This window comes from Zophobas morio, unplaced genomic scaffold (assembly GCF_036711695.1).
Source record: "Zophobas morio isolate AGI-343-1 ecotype UQ-CSIRO unplaced genomic scaffold, CSIRO_AGI_Zmor_V1 ptg000329l, whole genome shotgun sequence".
Lineage (NCBI taxonomy): Eukaryota > Metazoa > Arthropoda > Insecta > Coleoptera > Tenebrionidae > Zophobas > Zophobas morio.
In genome coordinates this window covers 353,009-367,742 of record NW_026972433.1, presented here as the reverse complement: position 1 = coordinate 367,742, position 14,734 = coordinate 353,009, and the positions used below count along the sequence as shown (strand labels likewise).

Here is a 14,734-nt window from a genome sequence, read left to right as displayed (position 1 = left end):
TGCTGTTTTAGTGGATAGAGTAGGAACTTATGCACCTTACCTCCTTGGAATTACTGAAGAAAAGTACACAACTTAATAAAAACCTTAGAATTCGGTGGAAGGCCCGAATTCACAATCTAACTGCTCACATGCTCACGAAAATAAAATGAAACATCTAAAGTACGCAACAGAACTTCAGAGATTCAGCGGAAGATGAATTATATACCATTAAAATAGCTGCACTAACAAGCAAAGTAAAAACTACAGCAAGCTGTACACAAATACTAGCTATTTACTAATGCTATATCTTTTAAATTAAATCTGTTTAGAAGAAAAATTAAACTTTTATTTATTATTATAAATATGTTAATAAAGTTCCTATGTTATACAAAAACACGTAATATTAATAATTAACACAGCCAGATTTTATTAAAGGCCGGAGAGTCTTAATGTCGACCAAAATTTTGCTGGAAGATTTTTCTCTATTATCTTTTGAGGAGACCTTTCGCATTTTTTTATTTTTAATATTCCATGCCAACAAAAATTGCGGATGCTTCCACAACTTTTTTACTCATTAAAAACAAGCTGGAATCTTCCTGTAAAATTTTGTTATAAATAATTGCCGGCCTTATCTATATAAAGTTCTAAAAATTTAAAATGGATCAACTCTTAAACTTCCCGTACACATTTAATACTTTTTGTGCATATTATGTGAGAAAGATTTGATCGTAATCTTAAATAAATAAATCTTGTCTTTTGGTTGAATAGTCCAACTTATTATACAATCTTTAGAAAGACAATCATTTGATTAAGCAATCATCCCTATACAGGGTTTACTATATTAAATCAAAACGTATAACACGATGCATATTGTCTTTAAAGATGGGTATAGGTGAAAACTAAAAGGCGATACATCCTATCAGTATCAAAAATAGTATCAACGCGAATATTAAAAACAACGTCAGAGCCTTCTCTCATAAAATTTTATACCCGGAAAACAAGTATATAGCAACTTTATTTCTGCTATTGAACAAGAGAAGTGAGGAGTCCATTCAGTTGTGAGGAGGATTATAAAGAAATTCAAACTAACGTTGTGAGTAGGCCAACGATGAATCCCCCGACAAACTATTATTTTTTATCTAGTAGTACAATTACGTAAGAAAAACGCAACACTAAATAAAGATTATATTACTTCGCAACCCGATGCAGATTTTCAGTAAAGGCGGAATAGTACAACACGTAGGCGTCGCCAGTCTAAATAACAAGTAAAAGCAAATCAAAGAAGAAACAAACGAGAGTCGGACCTGAATCTCCGCATCTGTCACCGTCCGAACTTTAGTGTCGTCATAGTACCGCCAACTACCGTCGACGGTGCTTTTACAGAAGGAGGTATCTACTTACCGTCACTTGTGGTGATTGAGTTATAGAAGTGGATTAACGCGAAAAAGTCTTACAGTGACCGTTCACCAAAGTCCCTCTATGCATCTTATAAAAAAATAAGATTTAAATATTCAGCTACAGTAAATTTTGCCTACAAGGCTGGACGAGTACGCTAGTGCCTTTCATGAAATTTAACTTTTAAAAGGATTTAAGGCAAGAGTACCGAGACGCCAGACAGCGAGTACTTTATCGAGTGCATCGAGTCGCCGGAAAAAAGCGAAAGATCTAAATTTCTAAGTTTAAGCATTAACATTATCGCACGGTAGCAGAGCTGACGGGGTTGGCGTGTGGACTTACTCTAAAGGAAAAAGTACGTTGGCCTCATTTTTTCCAGAGACATTTCCGTTACAATCAACTTTGAAGCGCTTAAGGTGGACTATAAGCACAGGAGGGAGCCGCCATAGAACAAGTTGTTTCCAGGCATCCCGGTGAGCCTCGCATTTTGGACAGTACCTTGCAAGGCGCTACTAAGTATAAAGCTTTTTAAGAAAAGCTAACGAGCAGCACCACTTGTTAGATCCGGAAACGATTTCTCTCTGGGTGAACTCCTTCAAGCAATCGTCAAGGGTCGTCCTTCGAGTGAAAGAGACGGGAAGCTGAGAAAATAAATTTATGAGATATCCTAATTGAAGGGGATAAAGCTTTTAAGCAAACACGACTCACCGATAAAAACATGAACGGAGTGAAACTCGAGGAGCAATGCCGGCAGGCTTGGCACTGAAGAGTTGATCGGAACTGTCCTGTATGGAATGCGTTATTCAAGTAATACAAGCGCAACTAGAAGGCCACCTTGAAAGAAATCCACCACTATGGAATTATTTCTTGCTTTGTGCTTGGACCAGCTCAGCTCGGCGAGTTGCGCATCCTCGGCTGCTAACGAAAAAATTAAAAAAAGTATAAAGCAAAATATAAACAACAGTAAAACAGCCTTCTTTTCGTATAAATAGAAGCGCTTTATAAAAATCTTTCATTACAAGGGCCTTTAAGAAAAAAAACCGACTGAGTAACCTTGACTGACATCGGAGGAGTCTCGATCACAAGAGATCGGATGGTTCAAGTCCTCGTGCAGCCCATCCAATAAAAAAGAGAGAAACTCCTGAGCATCGTGTTGTTCACATCCAGAAAATCTCGGCGCGAATTTAATGAGGCAGTTCTTTTAGTCATAAAAAAATTCAAATGTTAAGTGAAGAAAAAGAAAGTCTCTACATAGCCGAACTCTGAAGGCGGCGGGGACTATGTACCCCCCTTTGCCGCACCACAAAGTTTCCAGGAGCTTTCCGAACTCAATTGCCAGCTTCAAAGAAGTGAACATTAGTTTAAAAAAAATCAGCGAAGAGAAAGTAAAGAAGTAAAAGAGAAACAACCTGGCCGCCCGTGCCGAGAGGATTGCTCCTGTTAAGGCGAGGCACAATCGCGTTGTTCAAAAAATAAACCGGAAACGAGGGGAGATTGCACAGACACTGCAGGTAACCGAGAATAACGCAAAGATAGTACGAAGGGAAGGCTTTTACTTGCAGCACACAATTCATATAGCAGGTGTTGCCCATATTCTTTAAGCCGGTGCAGGTAGTACTAGTCAAGTAGTGGTCTCAATAAAAAAATATAAGCTATCACACTATACAAAGAGGGGCTTAATAACGACTATATTGAGCTTTTATAAGGAAGCCGAAGTACCGGGTAACACTGGAGACGCCGGCAATGGCGAAGACGGGGAAACTATCTTATAAGAACGATCAACAAGAGGAGCCGCGCCAGGAGGAGGGCTTTCGGTGCAAGCGGAACGGGCTCCACCTTGTGGGGTATTCTCTCCTTTCCTTGCAGAAAAAGATTGGCAGTCTTTGAAAGGCTCAAGCATCTATCCAAAGTTGGCTTATTATCAATCAACGCCAACCAAAAAAGCAAAAGCACCGGATAGACAGCGGGAGGAGAAATTTCCAAGATCTTAAGATTCTCTTTTATTAACAAAAAAATGCACATCTTCAATAAAAAAGGGAGATGCAAAGGAACCTCTCTGGAAAATCGGATAAGAAATGGAACGGGCGGTGTCCAGACCTGTCCAGAGGAGAAAGTGAGGCACTCAGGAGAGGGTAACCCCTCGGCGCTTACCTTCTTCTGTGGCCTGCGAGATAAATAGAGCCTCGTCTGGACCAAACTCTTATCAAGAAAGGTCAAGAGCCCTCGAAAAAAAGGAAAACGAGAAAAACTTACGCTCACTAGCTATATAGTTGGTGCAGAAATACGGATACTGAATAAGCAAAGCCTTTATCCCACCATCAACCTCTCAAAGGTAATTTCAATCAAAAACCAACTTCATAAAATAGTCGGTAGCCTGCAAGTACAACGAACGGCAAAGAACTGATGGCCTCCTCGGAAAAATCAAATTTAGTTAGGCAGTCCGCAAAGTGCTGCACAAGCAGTCGGGAGGCCGGGATCTAAAAAAAAAAAAAAACTTTGAAAAGCCAGTAGAAAATCCGCTAAGATGAGAAGTAATTACGTAGCTCTCACTAGCACTGAAGTCTCTGTTGAGTATAACAACGTGAGAAAAACTTCGCCGCCTCCTAAATGTGTTTCTGTCTTCTTCGTTTAAATATGAGTAAACAGTTTTGAGGCCGCTATTACAAAGAATTCATAGTAAAAAAAAAAAGAAAAACGTCAAATTCAGTACATTGCTGTACCAAAATTATATAATAAAAAATTTATTATAAAATAAAAATTTAAGCAAAAAAAACATTTCTCTACTAAAAACTTCTTCTGGAATGTTAATTGAAGAGCTTGCTTTTACATGAGATCGCATATATTGAAATTCCGGACGAACGTCTAACAACAGAACCGAAGAATTCTGAGAAAGCAGCTCTATCCTAGCAGTAAATAATAAAACTATTTATTTTCTACTGCATAAATGTAAAAAGTTAAAAAATAGTTCAAAAGAAATTTTTAAGGGGTAAACGTCACAAATGTTGAATATATTACAGTTGCTTCGGCTGCATCAAAGCAAATGGCAGACCTGAATAGTTACTCTGGTCCTTCCTTGGAAAAGGATCTTGAAAAAAATTATACTTTATAAGAATTAAAGAATTTTAATTAACCCGTCTGCTGTAAACTAATACTAACTCGCTAAATTAAAGCAGGGGATTCAGTAGAGCCCACGAAAGGTAGTTTTGGTAATAAGAAGCGCTTGGCGTAGTCACACGCAAAATATTAGGCAACGTACGCAGTAAGGTGTCCAAATCTTCTGCGTGAAGTGCTTCTTTTTCAAATTCTTCGCTATTAAAACGAAGTAATATTATAATTTCTAAAACATAAATCTAAATACAAAAATCTTTTTCATTAAACTACGCACTCAAAACGAAAAATGGAGTTATTCTTAAAAAAAATCTTATTAAGTTTGTATAAAAGCTTACCCTTTTGGATCTGGTGGAGTAAAAGATCCAGAAATCTAGCAAATAAATAATTTAATAAGTGCTTAAAAATATCAATTACAAAAAAATTGTAGAGTTTAAATAAATTGTAAAGAGTATAGTAAACTCTAACTTTACCAACGCGTAAAACTAAAATATTTAACTTGAAGTATTTAAAATTTTCTAAGTGAACAAAAACCTCCAACGGGGACTTTTTTATTTTAGCATGATCTTTTTGAACAGTCAGGTCTTCTATACTCTCTTTTGCAAGATCGCTATAACGTTTGGATAGAATAAGTTTCAGCTTCTCAGCGTATTGTATAGCAACTTTAATTTTCTAATATAAATTAAAGGCTCAATAAAACCTAAAACGGGGTAAACAAAGAAAAAAATATATTTGGGTGTAAGTAAAAATTAAGAATAGCAATAACGGGATATTATGCAATAAGTTAACTTTTTTTAGTCGAAAATCAGATGTTTGAAGTAAGCCAAGACTGTCAGCGCAATTTAAAAATTTCATAAATAAAACGTAGCATTTCTCTTGATCGCCTAATAATCCATTTTTTTGGGCCTTTAGAAACAAACGTTCTCTTATTAATATGTATCATGGGAGACAAAAAAAAAAACAGGGCAGTCGCCCTTATAAGCCTTACATACTCCTGTAAAGAAAGCATCAAGAAAGGTGAGATAATTTTTGGGGATAGAAGACCGTTCACAATAAGTATATTCGTTTAATTTAAAAAGAGAGCTGGCCATATACAAGGGCTTGATATGACCCATCAGCTAAAAGTTTCCTGGAAGTGGGCACAATAAAGCTACAAAATATTAAGCGGCTTAACTAAGACCCAGGCAACTTCCGAATTTCCCTTATTAAAAACAACGTGATTGGCTAGTAAACTAACGAACTGCGATATACGCGGGGCTGGTTCTTAGAAGCTGGAAGATTTAAGTTGCATTATCTCCAGTACTTGCTTCGCAAAAGACTACGTTTATTACTCCGTTAACGTGCTACAGTCGATAACACACAAATCTTCACTTTGCAATTATTGCACTGGAGTAAAAATTAAAGGCTCCTTAAGCCTTTTCACTATGAGCCGTGACAAAAAAGTTGTTTTATGTGTATGCCAATTTAACGTAAAGAATGTGGTTGAAGCATTTTAAAGACTGTAATTAAGAAGAGTAATTGTTGTTATAACACAAGTGTAATCGTATTATCGAACATAATGATTAGAGGAACTATCAGTGAGAATAAATAATAAAAGAGGTTGTGGGGCCTAATGCTAAAAACGACCTTACTGTACCACTCAAAGTAGGTAAAACATAGAACAGTTGTTAATTTAGGCGCACTATATTATTAAATATTTTTATTAACATTATCCAATTTAAGTAGTCATATTTGAAGAAGTTATCTCAACATTTTTACTTAGCTTGCTCCAAAATTTCAAGTGCTAGTGTGTTAAGAAAAAGTTTTATACCCATAAAAACTAAGAAGTAAAAACAATATTGATATATTTGTTTAAACAAGTTAAAAGCAGTTAATAAATTTCTATAGGGGGCAAGCTTTACAACATAAATTTTATATATCATATACTTAAAATTAATGGGATTAACATAATAATTTCATTAACTACGCTTCTTTACTTTTATCACAATTTATTAGTCTTACTACTTAAATCACTTATGTAAAAGTTGTCCGAAACATTTTAAAAATGTTTCAGCCGTTTGTATTTCACAGTTTCTTATTACTATTCTAGCGATCCTTAGAAGTCACAAAAGTGGTGCAATTACCTCGGTCCTCGGCAATTCGTGTAAAAAGATCGTTTTTTGAGAGTTGCAGTTTGTTAATATTAAAAGGGGAATAAGGTCAGGATGAGGATGCATAATTCGTTATATGCTTTAGAGGCTTTGTACAATAGCAGTTAGAAAAATCAGATAAATTGTTTCTGCATATTTTTCCAATTTTTTTTATCAAATAAATATGTGTGTTTACCAGGTTAATTTATCATAGACTATTCACAAGTTCTTCCTTGATTTGAATCAACGTTATGTAGCAATAAAAAATTTTGTAATACGTGCCTAAGGTTTAAAGCTGGTACTTAAAATTGCCAAGTTTGGAAGGTTGTTGGCTCGTATTAAACAATAAAAATGGAGACTTAATAAAACTTTAGAGATTGTACAGATCTTGATGTGTTTCTTCTAAGTTTGCTACAAAAAAAAATCTGTCGACAGGCTAACGATTTCGTGGTAGATACTAACTAGAGATTCTACCTTCGATCTTTTTTTGAGGCTTCAATGCCTTACTTTGTTTTTAAGTTTTTTAAGTTAATAAAAGTAGCGAGTGTATTTCACCTATCCTACGATTTTCGATCGATAGAGGTACTTCATTAATGCCAAACTGAATTTGAGGACACTCAAATTCTTAACAAATTTATGGTATCTGTCACTTTTCTTAAACAAGACAGCTAAGTATTGGGCCATAAATAGCCTTTCATTGTCTGCTTGCAAAATGAAAGAGGCAACTCCATTCTAGCAGTAATTATTAAAGGCACTGCAATAATTAACTTTGTAGCATGAAAACTAGAGGTAAACGTTTAAGCATGGGAGCTGAAAAGTCTGCTGGGCAAACTTTTAAGTACAGGAAGTGAAAAGCAAAATAATTTTTAGGTCGTAAAAGTCCTTTTTGTCAATACATTTTCGTTGTTTTCTTTAAGCTATATTGCAAGCAATTTTTCCTTTATTAATAATAGCCGGCAAGTTTAACTTTTTCAATTTAAAACCGGGAACTTTCGTTAAAGCCCAGGTAATATAAACTAGAGGGCTTCAAAGATTAGCGCTTAACCTAACGGGCGATATAAGTTGAGTTAGTAATCTCTTTTCGGTGTTAATTTTTTTATATATGCATTAATAGGTATTTTTTTCTTAAGTTTTAAGTATTTTTACTTTTAACTTGTAAGTTTGTTACAGGTAATTTTAAATTAGTAGGACTTAGTTACATTGTTATTATTATGAAAAATGTATCTTCAAGGGTAAGTGCGTCTAAATAGTTCGAAAAGAGAACTTTTTATCATGCTAATAAAAGTTGATGGTATGTTGCACTTTTAACTTAGCAGCACATTTGATTGCTAGCAGTGCAAGGTCGCAGATTAATTATATCCTAGGGGACATATACGTTCTAAGGAGAACGTTCGCTGAAATAATATCGTGGGGAGGTTGTGCGGAACGCTTCATCTATTGAGGCTTGAAGCACATTACACGTCTGATAGAAGCAAGCGCACTAAGTTCTAGAGCGGAAACAATTAAAGTTACTCGGTGTTAGCTTGTATGTTAACTATATTAAATAGTTAAAAAGATAGCACACTTGTAGTGCTAAAAATGGTCAGTGGCTCTTATTTATTTCCGCTTGCTTTTTTAAACGTCTTTATTTTACTATTTAAATAATTGTTTTTTACGCTATGTTCACTTATATGTGTTTAGTCTGAAGATAAAATTAAAGCTTTTTCACTTGGTGGAGTAGTTACCTCCAACAAAAGAACGTCTGATAAAAGAAAGGAATGAAAAAGGATTAAAGTTAAAGGTAAGTTAAAGTATTAAGTGTTCGTATCTATCTTTAAACTTGCTATAGGTGGTCTTAAAGAAGGCGTAAACTTTAAATTAGTTTATTTTATAAGAAAATTTTCAACTTTTTAAGTTTACGTTTTTAAGAGGGATGCAGAAGCCACTGCTGCGGTTTTTAAGGAGTACATTGAATCTTTTGAAGAACCCAAGCCAGCTGCTAAACAGACTTCGACTTTTGTAAGGGGTGATACCATTATTGTCGGCTCGACAGGTTTCTATTTATTTTTTTTTACTTGTTTTTTGAAATTTACTATATAAAATTATTAGAACTTAAGACACTTAAAAAAGAGGATGCTACCAAGCTTTACAGCTTAGGAAGAGGGTTGAACAAAGGAACTCCTGGGTCTGACCCTCTTGCAGAAAGCAACACAGAAGTTCACAAGAAGAACAAACGTTCTAAAATTAACAAAAAATCAGGTCAGTTAAATTTTTATTTAAATTTCTTAACTTCTGACTCCCTGCGGTAGAACTTGAACTCTTTAAGGAACAGTTGGAAGCTGAGGAGGCGCTTAAAAAAGCTGAAATAGAAGAACGCGAGAGAAGAGAGAAGAGGAGAGAAGAGGAGCAGCACAGGAGACTTCTTCAGGCTCCACTCCCCTCTGGAATCCCCAATCTTCCCTCTTACGGACCGCCTTTGTACTCCCATCCGGCCATGCCCTTCGCTCAACCTCTAGCCGTCCCCGGAATTCCTTTTGCTATTCCTCCAATTGTCCCTCCAGTGGCTGCAAATAAACCCGAATTGGATTCTGCTGGTCTAATCTTTGCTTTACTCTTCACTTTTCTTTGCAGTTAAGCCATCTTGGCAGGCTCTTTTCCTTCAAATAACAACGATACTACTAACCTCTACGTAGGGAATCTCAGCCCGCAGGTACTCTATAAATTGATCTTTATACATAATTAGTTTTCATTTATTTTAAGGTCACGGAAGAAATTCTTTGCATGGAGTTTGGAGTTTTTGGTCCTCTTGCCTCCGTAAAGATTATGTGGCCAAGATCTGCAGAGGAGGTTAGTTTTAAACGTTTTGTACATTTTTAATTCATTTATTGTGATTCTGTAAGCATTCGCGCGGCCGTAATTGCGGTTTTGTGGCGTTTATGAACAGGGAAGATGCCGCGAAATCTAAAGACGCTCTTGACGGTCTTTTTTTTCTTTTTTTATAATTTACGATAAACAATTTGTTCCGTTCAGGAAAAGAACTTTTGGGCTACGAGCTGCGCGTGGGATGGGGAAAGTGCGTTACACTTCCGTCTCAGCCCTTTTATGTCCATAAAGTAACGGATTTCCTTCGCTAATTATTTTTTTCTCTCATATTTGCCTGTAGACTATCAGAGACGAAAATACTTTAACGGGTCTCCCTTTCAACGCTCGGCCTCTCAAAGACAAACGCGGTTCTCCTTCTTCATTTTTGCATCTGCTTGTTCTTTATTAATTATTTCTTAGAAAGGGACGATTTGTTTTCCAAAGTTGACTTGACTGCGTTAGAGCAGGCGCTTTATAACTCGGAGATTAGCGTTCCGATCCCCAAAGACGTCACTATCCGGCGTTTAATACATCGTCTCGGTCTTAAACTTATTTCGTTTTGATTTATTCAGCCTTCTCTTTGCTTGCAGGCACTATTGAAGCATTGGTTAACGAAGGTGCTTTGTTTGAGCAGGTCTTGATGATCAAAGTCGCCAGAGATCCCAAATTCAAGTTTCTTTTTAACTATGCCAGCCCTGAAGTACATTTACAATTTTAAAAAGGATAATCATGTTTTATTATTGTAAGTTGACCGTCTGCTGAAGACTATAAATTTGTCTGGTTAGCTTAGTGAAGAGCCTCCTACTTAAAAAGATTTTAAATTGTACTAATTTTTTTGCAAGCATCGGTACTACAGATGGAAGCTGTACAGCGTATTACAGGGAGACGAGGTCAATAGCTGGCGAACGACCAGATTTCGCATGTACGAAAAAGGCTCTTTTTGGGTTCCGCCAACGCTAGTATCAGATACACTTAACCTTAATTGATCTGTTCCGCTTGACGATTGATTCTATAGGAAGAGGCACGCTTAACCGAGCACGTTAAAAAGGGACAACTAACGGCCAAACAGAGAGACGAGTTGGAGGATCTTCTACGGAATCTGACATTGGCCCGGACATCTATTAAGGAAGCCATGGGCTTTTGTTTAGAAAATTGTGAAGCTGCCCCTGAGGTTCACTGTGACTGGGGCCGCTCTCCAGCCTGTGGCTCTTCTCACTCCTGTATTGTAGATCGTTGAGTGTATTACCGAGTCGCTTTGTATCCTGGAAACGCCCATCCAGTTAAAGGTCACGCGATGGTGCTACGGGAGGGCAAAGTTTGTTATAAATGAATTTCTGCAGGTTGCACGTTTTTTTGTTGTTTCCGACATCTTGAACAATACTGCTATGCAAGGTGCCTCATACTATCGAACACAGTTAGTTATATCTACTTTCTTTTACTCGTCATCACAATTTTTTTTTTAGATTTGAGCAAACACTACCACAAATTGTGGGGAATTTGAACTCAGCCTACAGGTAACATGTCCTCTTATCGGTTTTTTAACAGTGACTTTGAGGTGTTTAGAGCTATTCCGGGTCGCATGCGTGCTGAACTGTTTAAGGTGTCTCACTTTTTTTTTGCGCTTGCGTCTCCTTTTCATTTTTTCTTGAAGAAAAATATTTTGAACTGTATTGCTGCTTGGGAGGAGTGGGCGCTTTATCCCTTTGACTTTTTGAATACGTTGAAAACGGCCTTCACGGCGGCACCAATCAAGAATGCCTCGGTTCCGGCCACTGCTTCCCCAGCGGGCGAGCCCGGTTGGTCTTCTTGTGCCATTTTCTTCCTGTTGCCAGTCGAGCTAAAAGGAGCGCATCCGCCCGTAGAGCCAATCATTCAAGCTCATTCTGCTCCCGTGTCCAGTGTTGATCACGTGGCGCCTGCGACCGCCCTCCCCGGCTTTAAAGTTGTCGGCTCTGCGGAGGAAGAAGACATTGACGGCGAGGACATCGTTGGAAGCGGTTACCGTTCTTCTGTAGTTGTACTGATTTCAGCACTCATAATAATCTCTAATCTTCACAGAAGATATCGACGGCGAAGATATCGAAGGCGAGGATTTACTATCTAAACCCAAACCTGAAGCTCTTGTAAGTATTAAGATTAGTATTTACTGCGCTTTTGATCCTTTTTATTTTTTTTTAGAAACCAGGTGCGCTCTCTAAATGGTGCTCAATTTCCGACGATGAGGAAGCTGTTAACTCCAAGTGATATTTTTTACATGAAACTAACGCTTCTGGCTTTTAGCCTCAGCAAGAAGTCTGTTTTTATAGAAATAAACTTCTTTTGTATTAGCTTATTAGTTCCATTTGATTGAGCTGTTCTTTTTTGCAATTAAGTGGTAACAGAAAAGCCCAAGGATGCCCTACCCAGATCACAGCTCGTGGTCTTGTATCATTGTCGCCTTACGTAATTACATTTTTCTTTGGTCATTGTGCTGATATGGACTGATCGGACATTATTAAAACGTTATTGGATTTGATAAAAATTCAGATTGTTTTTTCTTTTAATACTAATATTCAATATTGTATAGCCATCCGGAGCAGAAGAGTTAATTATATAATGGAAAGAATTAAATTTCGTTTAATATTGCTTATGGGTTATTGAAAAAGTGTCCCATGGTTCTTGGAGTTCTCGCGTTAGAAGTTTTCCTTTTTTTCCTTACTCTAGTACGTGAAGTGTGCTGAAGATTCCCGTTAAAATTAGAAAGTACTTGTAAAAATCCTTCACTACTTAAATTATCTTCCTAGCTGTTCAATGCTATAAATACGCACCTAATTTTGGTTTCGGTTTCAACTAGTATTTTTACAGTAAAAAATTTTCCATTGGACTGCCTAACTGAGGAAATTGTATTCGCGCATTATTGTTTTAGTCAAGCTTTAATAAATACAACCGAAATAATTCTTTAGAAACAAAAATAATAATAACTGCGAAAGCGTAGCATTAAAATAGTCAGTCGATGATGGCAGCCGCTGGGGCATTATAGGGGGGGCACTTTAAATAGATAGGTTTACTAGGCCTAAACATTCTTGCTTTGCTTGACGAATCTCCTAAGTAGATATAGCGCACGCCAAAGAAGTATTGCGGCTATATTAACTTTAAGAAAAGAATTCAGGAAGAAACACAGGTAACCTTTTAGCATAAAAGACAAGCTATTATACCTCAAAATATTTATCGGTTGATATAAATATGCACAATTTATTTTCTTACAAAAATAAAGCCACATCAAGCCAATATCGCTTATGAAAGAACATTTCTAAGTTTATGGAAGTAAGTGGTTAACTTGAATTTTTAAAACAATCGAGTTGTTTAAATTGTAATTCTACTTAAAAACTAAAAAAGTAATTTTTTCAAACGGGTATAATATAAAGTTTCTCCTCTTTTAACACGGAGCCCCTAAAAGTAATTAATGGAGATCTTATCAAGTATAAATGATTTAAAGCGCAGTATAAAATAATTCTGAAAATAACAGAGTGATTCTTGCCTCCTTATAAAAATGAACAGGTATTAAAACTAGAAATCGTAACTAGAAAGAGTAAAGGGTAAAAAAAAATTTATTAAGGCCGAAAAAAGACCCTGTCTCTGTTGTGCCTACTTTTATAAAAATATTTTAGTAAGTTTCGGCGAAAGATCCACCCGAACGCAAATAATGAGACGCCAGCCAACAAAACTATGGCAACGGGCCTCCTTGAATAGGTTGGTTGGTTCGGCGAAAGAGCAGGATCGTTGAAAGTTTCAGTAACACTATCATTACTCGACAGTTCAGAAGAATTGGCAGGCGAGTCGAGGGAATTAGACTTTTCTAATATTTTATTAGCCATCTCGGATGAATCAGAGGTAGCAGCTTGCGAGTTGGTATTAGAGTTAACTGAGTTTTCTTTAGATTCCGGCGGGGCGACTTTTTTTTTTAATTTTTCTATAGTTTCCTTATCTAAGCAAAAGGAGTAAAAGAAGTACCTATAAACTCGTAATTCCTTATTATTTTACGTACCAGGTGGATCTTGTGCCGGGGAGGCGGGAGTTTCTTCAGAAATCCTTGAGTTCAACTCTTTATTAGCAATGGTTTTCCTTGATGAAGAGTCAAAAACATCTGTTTCCAAACCTATAATAACAAATTTTTTCTTAAAAAAAATACTTATATGTTAGCCAAAAATTTTCCCATACAGACATTGCTAATTAAAAAACAGTAAAGGTTCATAATAAATAGAACTTAATAAAACGTTTAAAGTAACTAACTAAAATTAATACTTATATGATACAATATTTAGCACAGAAAAGGTGCTCATTGTTATAGTAAATAATAAGAGTAATAATTAAACGACAAAAATTACACTATACTCATTATATTTTGTAAATATAAAAATAAAAAATGTAATAGATCGCTCTAATTATTTAGCAATAACATAAAAAACCCAACCATGTTCACAAAAAATTATTAACGGTTATACCTCCTATACAAGCCCCAGAGAAAAAAATTAAAAGTAGCAACAAAATTAGTTTAGTCATTCCTCAGCTTTGTAATAAAGCGTCCTACAAACGTTGTCTTTAAAGCTCTGTCATGCTTAGCACACCTCAATGACTGACTTATCCATTGGCCTATTCATTCTCCTTGACTGCACATTGATTGGTGTTAAACTTAATAAGATACCGTTATTAGTGGATAGGTAAGTTCGTTTATAGGTGTATTGCGTCATATTTGTAACCCTGATTCGAACTCGATAGTAGCCTGGGCACCTCTACCTTTTACTACGGGCATGCTATATATACTAATTATTTACATAGAAATTTTAAAATCTGACCAACAGATGCAGAACACATGTTTATACTAGAGTCATAATATGGAACTTTTTGTAACCGGGAGATACACCTCCCAAGTTTATAGAAAAACTTATTGCCTGGTCAAAGGATCAAAGAACAACTTTAAAGTTCACAAACCAAACTAAATAAAGCTTATAAGGAAATAAACCCCTACGGAAAACTTTTAGCTACTGATGTTACTTTTAGGGGAGGAAAAACTATTATAATTCCCAATACTTTCGGTGCGCTAGTACTTCCCTGCGAAAAACCCATGCGAAATAATTAAAAACGACGTAAATATGGGCTGCAATACTATAGGTAATGAGAACATTGATAACAGTATTAAGAGTATCCGAAAATATAGCACTAATAATAAGAGAAATAAAATTGCTGAAGACGGTAATTTTAGTAATTATGGTAGTATTAATAGTAAAATTATTAATAAAACCAAT

The 14,734-nt window shown here is 36.1% G+C and overlaps 3 protein-coding genes across 3 annotated transcripts; 1 reads left to right on the top strand and 2 right to left on the bottom strand.

The window, feature by feature from the left end:
- Positions 1-1,026: 1,026 nt before the first annotated feature.
- On the bottom strand, positions 1,027-9,078 carry LOC135120018 (ubiquitin carboxyl-terminal hydrolase 8-like). The gene is made up of 28 exons (XM_064044378.1): positions 8,881-9,078; positions 8,741-8,828; positions 8,336-8,352; positions 5,017-5,154; positions 4,821-4,855; positions 4,631-4,683; positions 4,390-4,459; positions 4,149-4,277; positions 3,914-4,031; positions 3,759-3,851; positions 3,628-3,697; positions 3,526-3,573; positions 3,427-3,471; positions 3,328-3,371; positions 3,094-3,274; positions 2,931-3,007; positions 2,784-2,879; positions 2,636-2,713; positions 2,428-2,572; positions 2,209-2,292; positions 2,083-2,159; positions 1,927-2,015; positions 1,717-1,872; positions 1,583-1,652; positions 1,434-1,464; positions 1,284-1,372; positions 1,172-1,233; positions 1,027-1,118 (listed from the first exon to the last, which is right to left on the bottom strand). Exons 1-28 carry the CDS (start codon positions 9,076-9,078, stop codon positions 1,115-1,117), a joined length of 2,385 nt encoding a protein of 794 aa, XP_063900448.1. The 3' UTR covers positions 1,027-1,114.
- On the top strand, positions 8,056-11,926 carry LOC135120007 (U2 snRNP-associated SURP motif-containing protein-like). The gene is made up of 23 exons (XM_064044365.1): positions 8,056-8,192; positions 8,292-8,391; positions 8,520-8,643; positions 8,700-8,849; positions 8,900-9,184; positions 9,239-9,300; positions 9,351-9,437; positions 9,491-9,569; positions 9,621-9,703; positions 9,754-9,820; positions 9,873-9,986; positions 10,043-10,152; positions 10,295-10,411; positions 10,468-10,623; positions 10,682-10,738; positions 10,793-10,866; positions 10,916-10,966; positions 11,016-11,052; positions 11,104-11,248; positions 11,315-11,449; positions 11,511-11,575; positions 11,631-11,744; positions 11,825-11,926. Exons 5-22 carry the CDS (start codon positions 9,085-9,087, stop codon positions 11,694-11,696), a joined length of 1,605 nt encoding a protein of 534 aa, XP_063900435.1. The 5' UTR covers positions 8,056-8,192; positions 8,292-8,391; positions 8,520-8,643; positions 8,700-8,849; positions 8,900-9,084; the 3' UTR covers positions 11,697-11,744; positions 11,825-11,926.
- Positions 11,927-13,038: 1,112 nt separating this feature from the next.
- Positions 13,039-14,016, bottom strand: LOC135120029 (uncharacterized). Its single transcript, XM_064044387.1, has 3 exons — positions 13,934-14,016; positions 13,477-13,587; positions 13,039-13,416 (listed from the first exon to the last, which is right to left on the bottom strand). Exons 1-3 carry the CDS (start codon positions 13,989-13,991, stop codon positions 13,043-13,045), a joined length of 543 nt encoding a protein of 180 aa, XP_063900457.1. The 5' UTR covers positions 13,992-14,016; the 3' UTR covers positions 13,039-13,042.
- Positions 14,017-14,734: the final 718 nt, after the last annotated feature.

Excerpts from the sequence above, each read along its gene's own strand:
- LOC135120018 (XM_064044378.1), bottom strand. The coding sequence starts at position 9,078 with ATGGGAGTACAAAGGCGGTCCGTAAGAGGGAAGATTGGGGATTCCAGA. Across the intron at positions 3,008-3,093 it reads GGCGTCTCCAGTGTTACCCG|ACCACTACTTGACTAGTACT; the intron begins GTACTTCGGCTT and ends TTTTTTATTGAG. Across the intron at positions 2,573-2,635 it reads TAGTCCCCGCCGCCTTCAGA|AACTGCCTCATTAAATTCGC; the intron begins GTTCGGCTATGT and ends TATGACTAAAAG.
- LOC135120007 (XM_064044365.1), top strand. The coding sequence starts at position 9,085 with ATGCCCTTCGCTCAACCTCTAGCCGTCCCCGGAATTCCTTTTGCTATT. Across the intron at positions 9,570-9,620 it reads ATCTAAAGACGCTCTTGACG|GAAAAGAACTTTTGGGCTAC; the intron begins GTCTTTTTTTTC and ends TGTTCCGTTCAG. Across the intron at positions 10,967-11,015 it reads AATTTGAACTCAGCCTACAG|AGCTATTCCGGGTCGCATGC; the intron begins GTAACATGTCCT and ends TGAGGTGTTTAG.
- LOC135120029 (XM_064044387.1), bottom strand. The coding sequence starts at position 13,991 with ATGACTAAACTAATTTTGTTGCTACTTTTAATTTTTTTCTCTGGGGCT. Across the intron at positions 13,588-13,933 it reads CTCTGGGGCTTGTATAGGAG|GTTTGGAAACAGATGTTTTT; the intron begins GTATAACCGTTA and ends TTGTTATTATAG. Across the intron at positions 13,417-13,476 it reads CCCGGCACAAGATCCACCTG|ATAAGGAAACTATAGAAAAA; the intron begins GTACGTAAAATA and ends CCTTTTGCTTAG.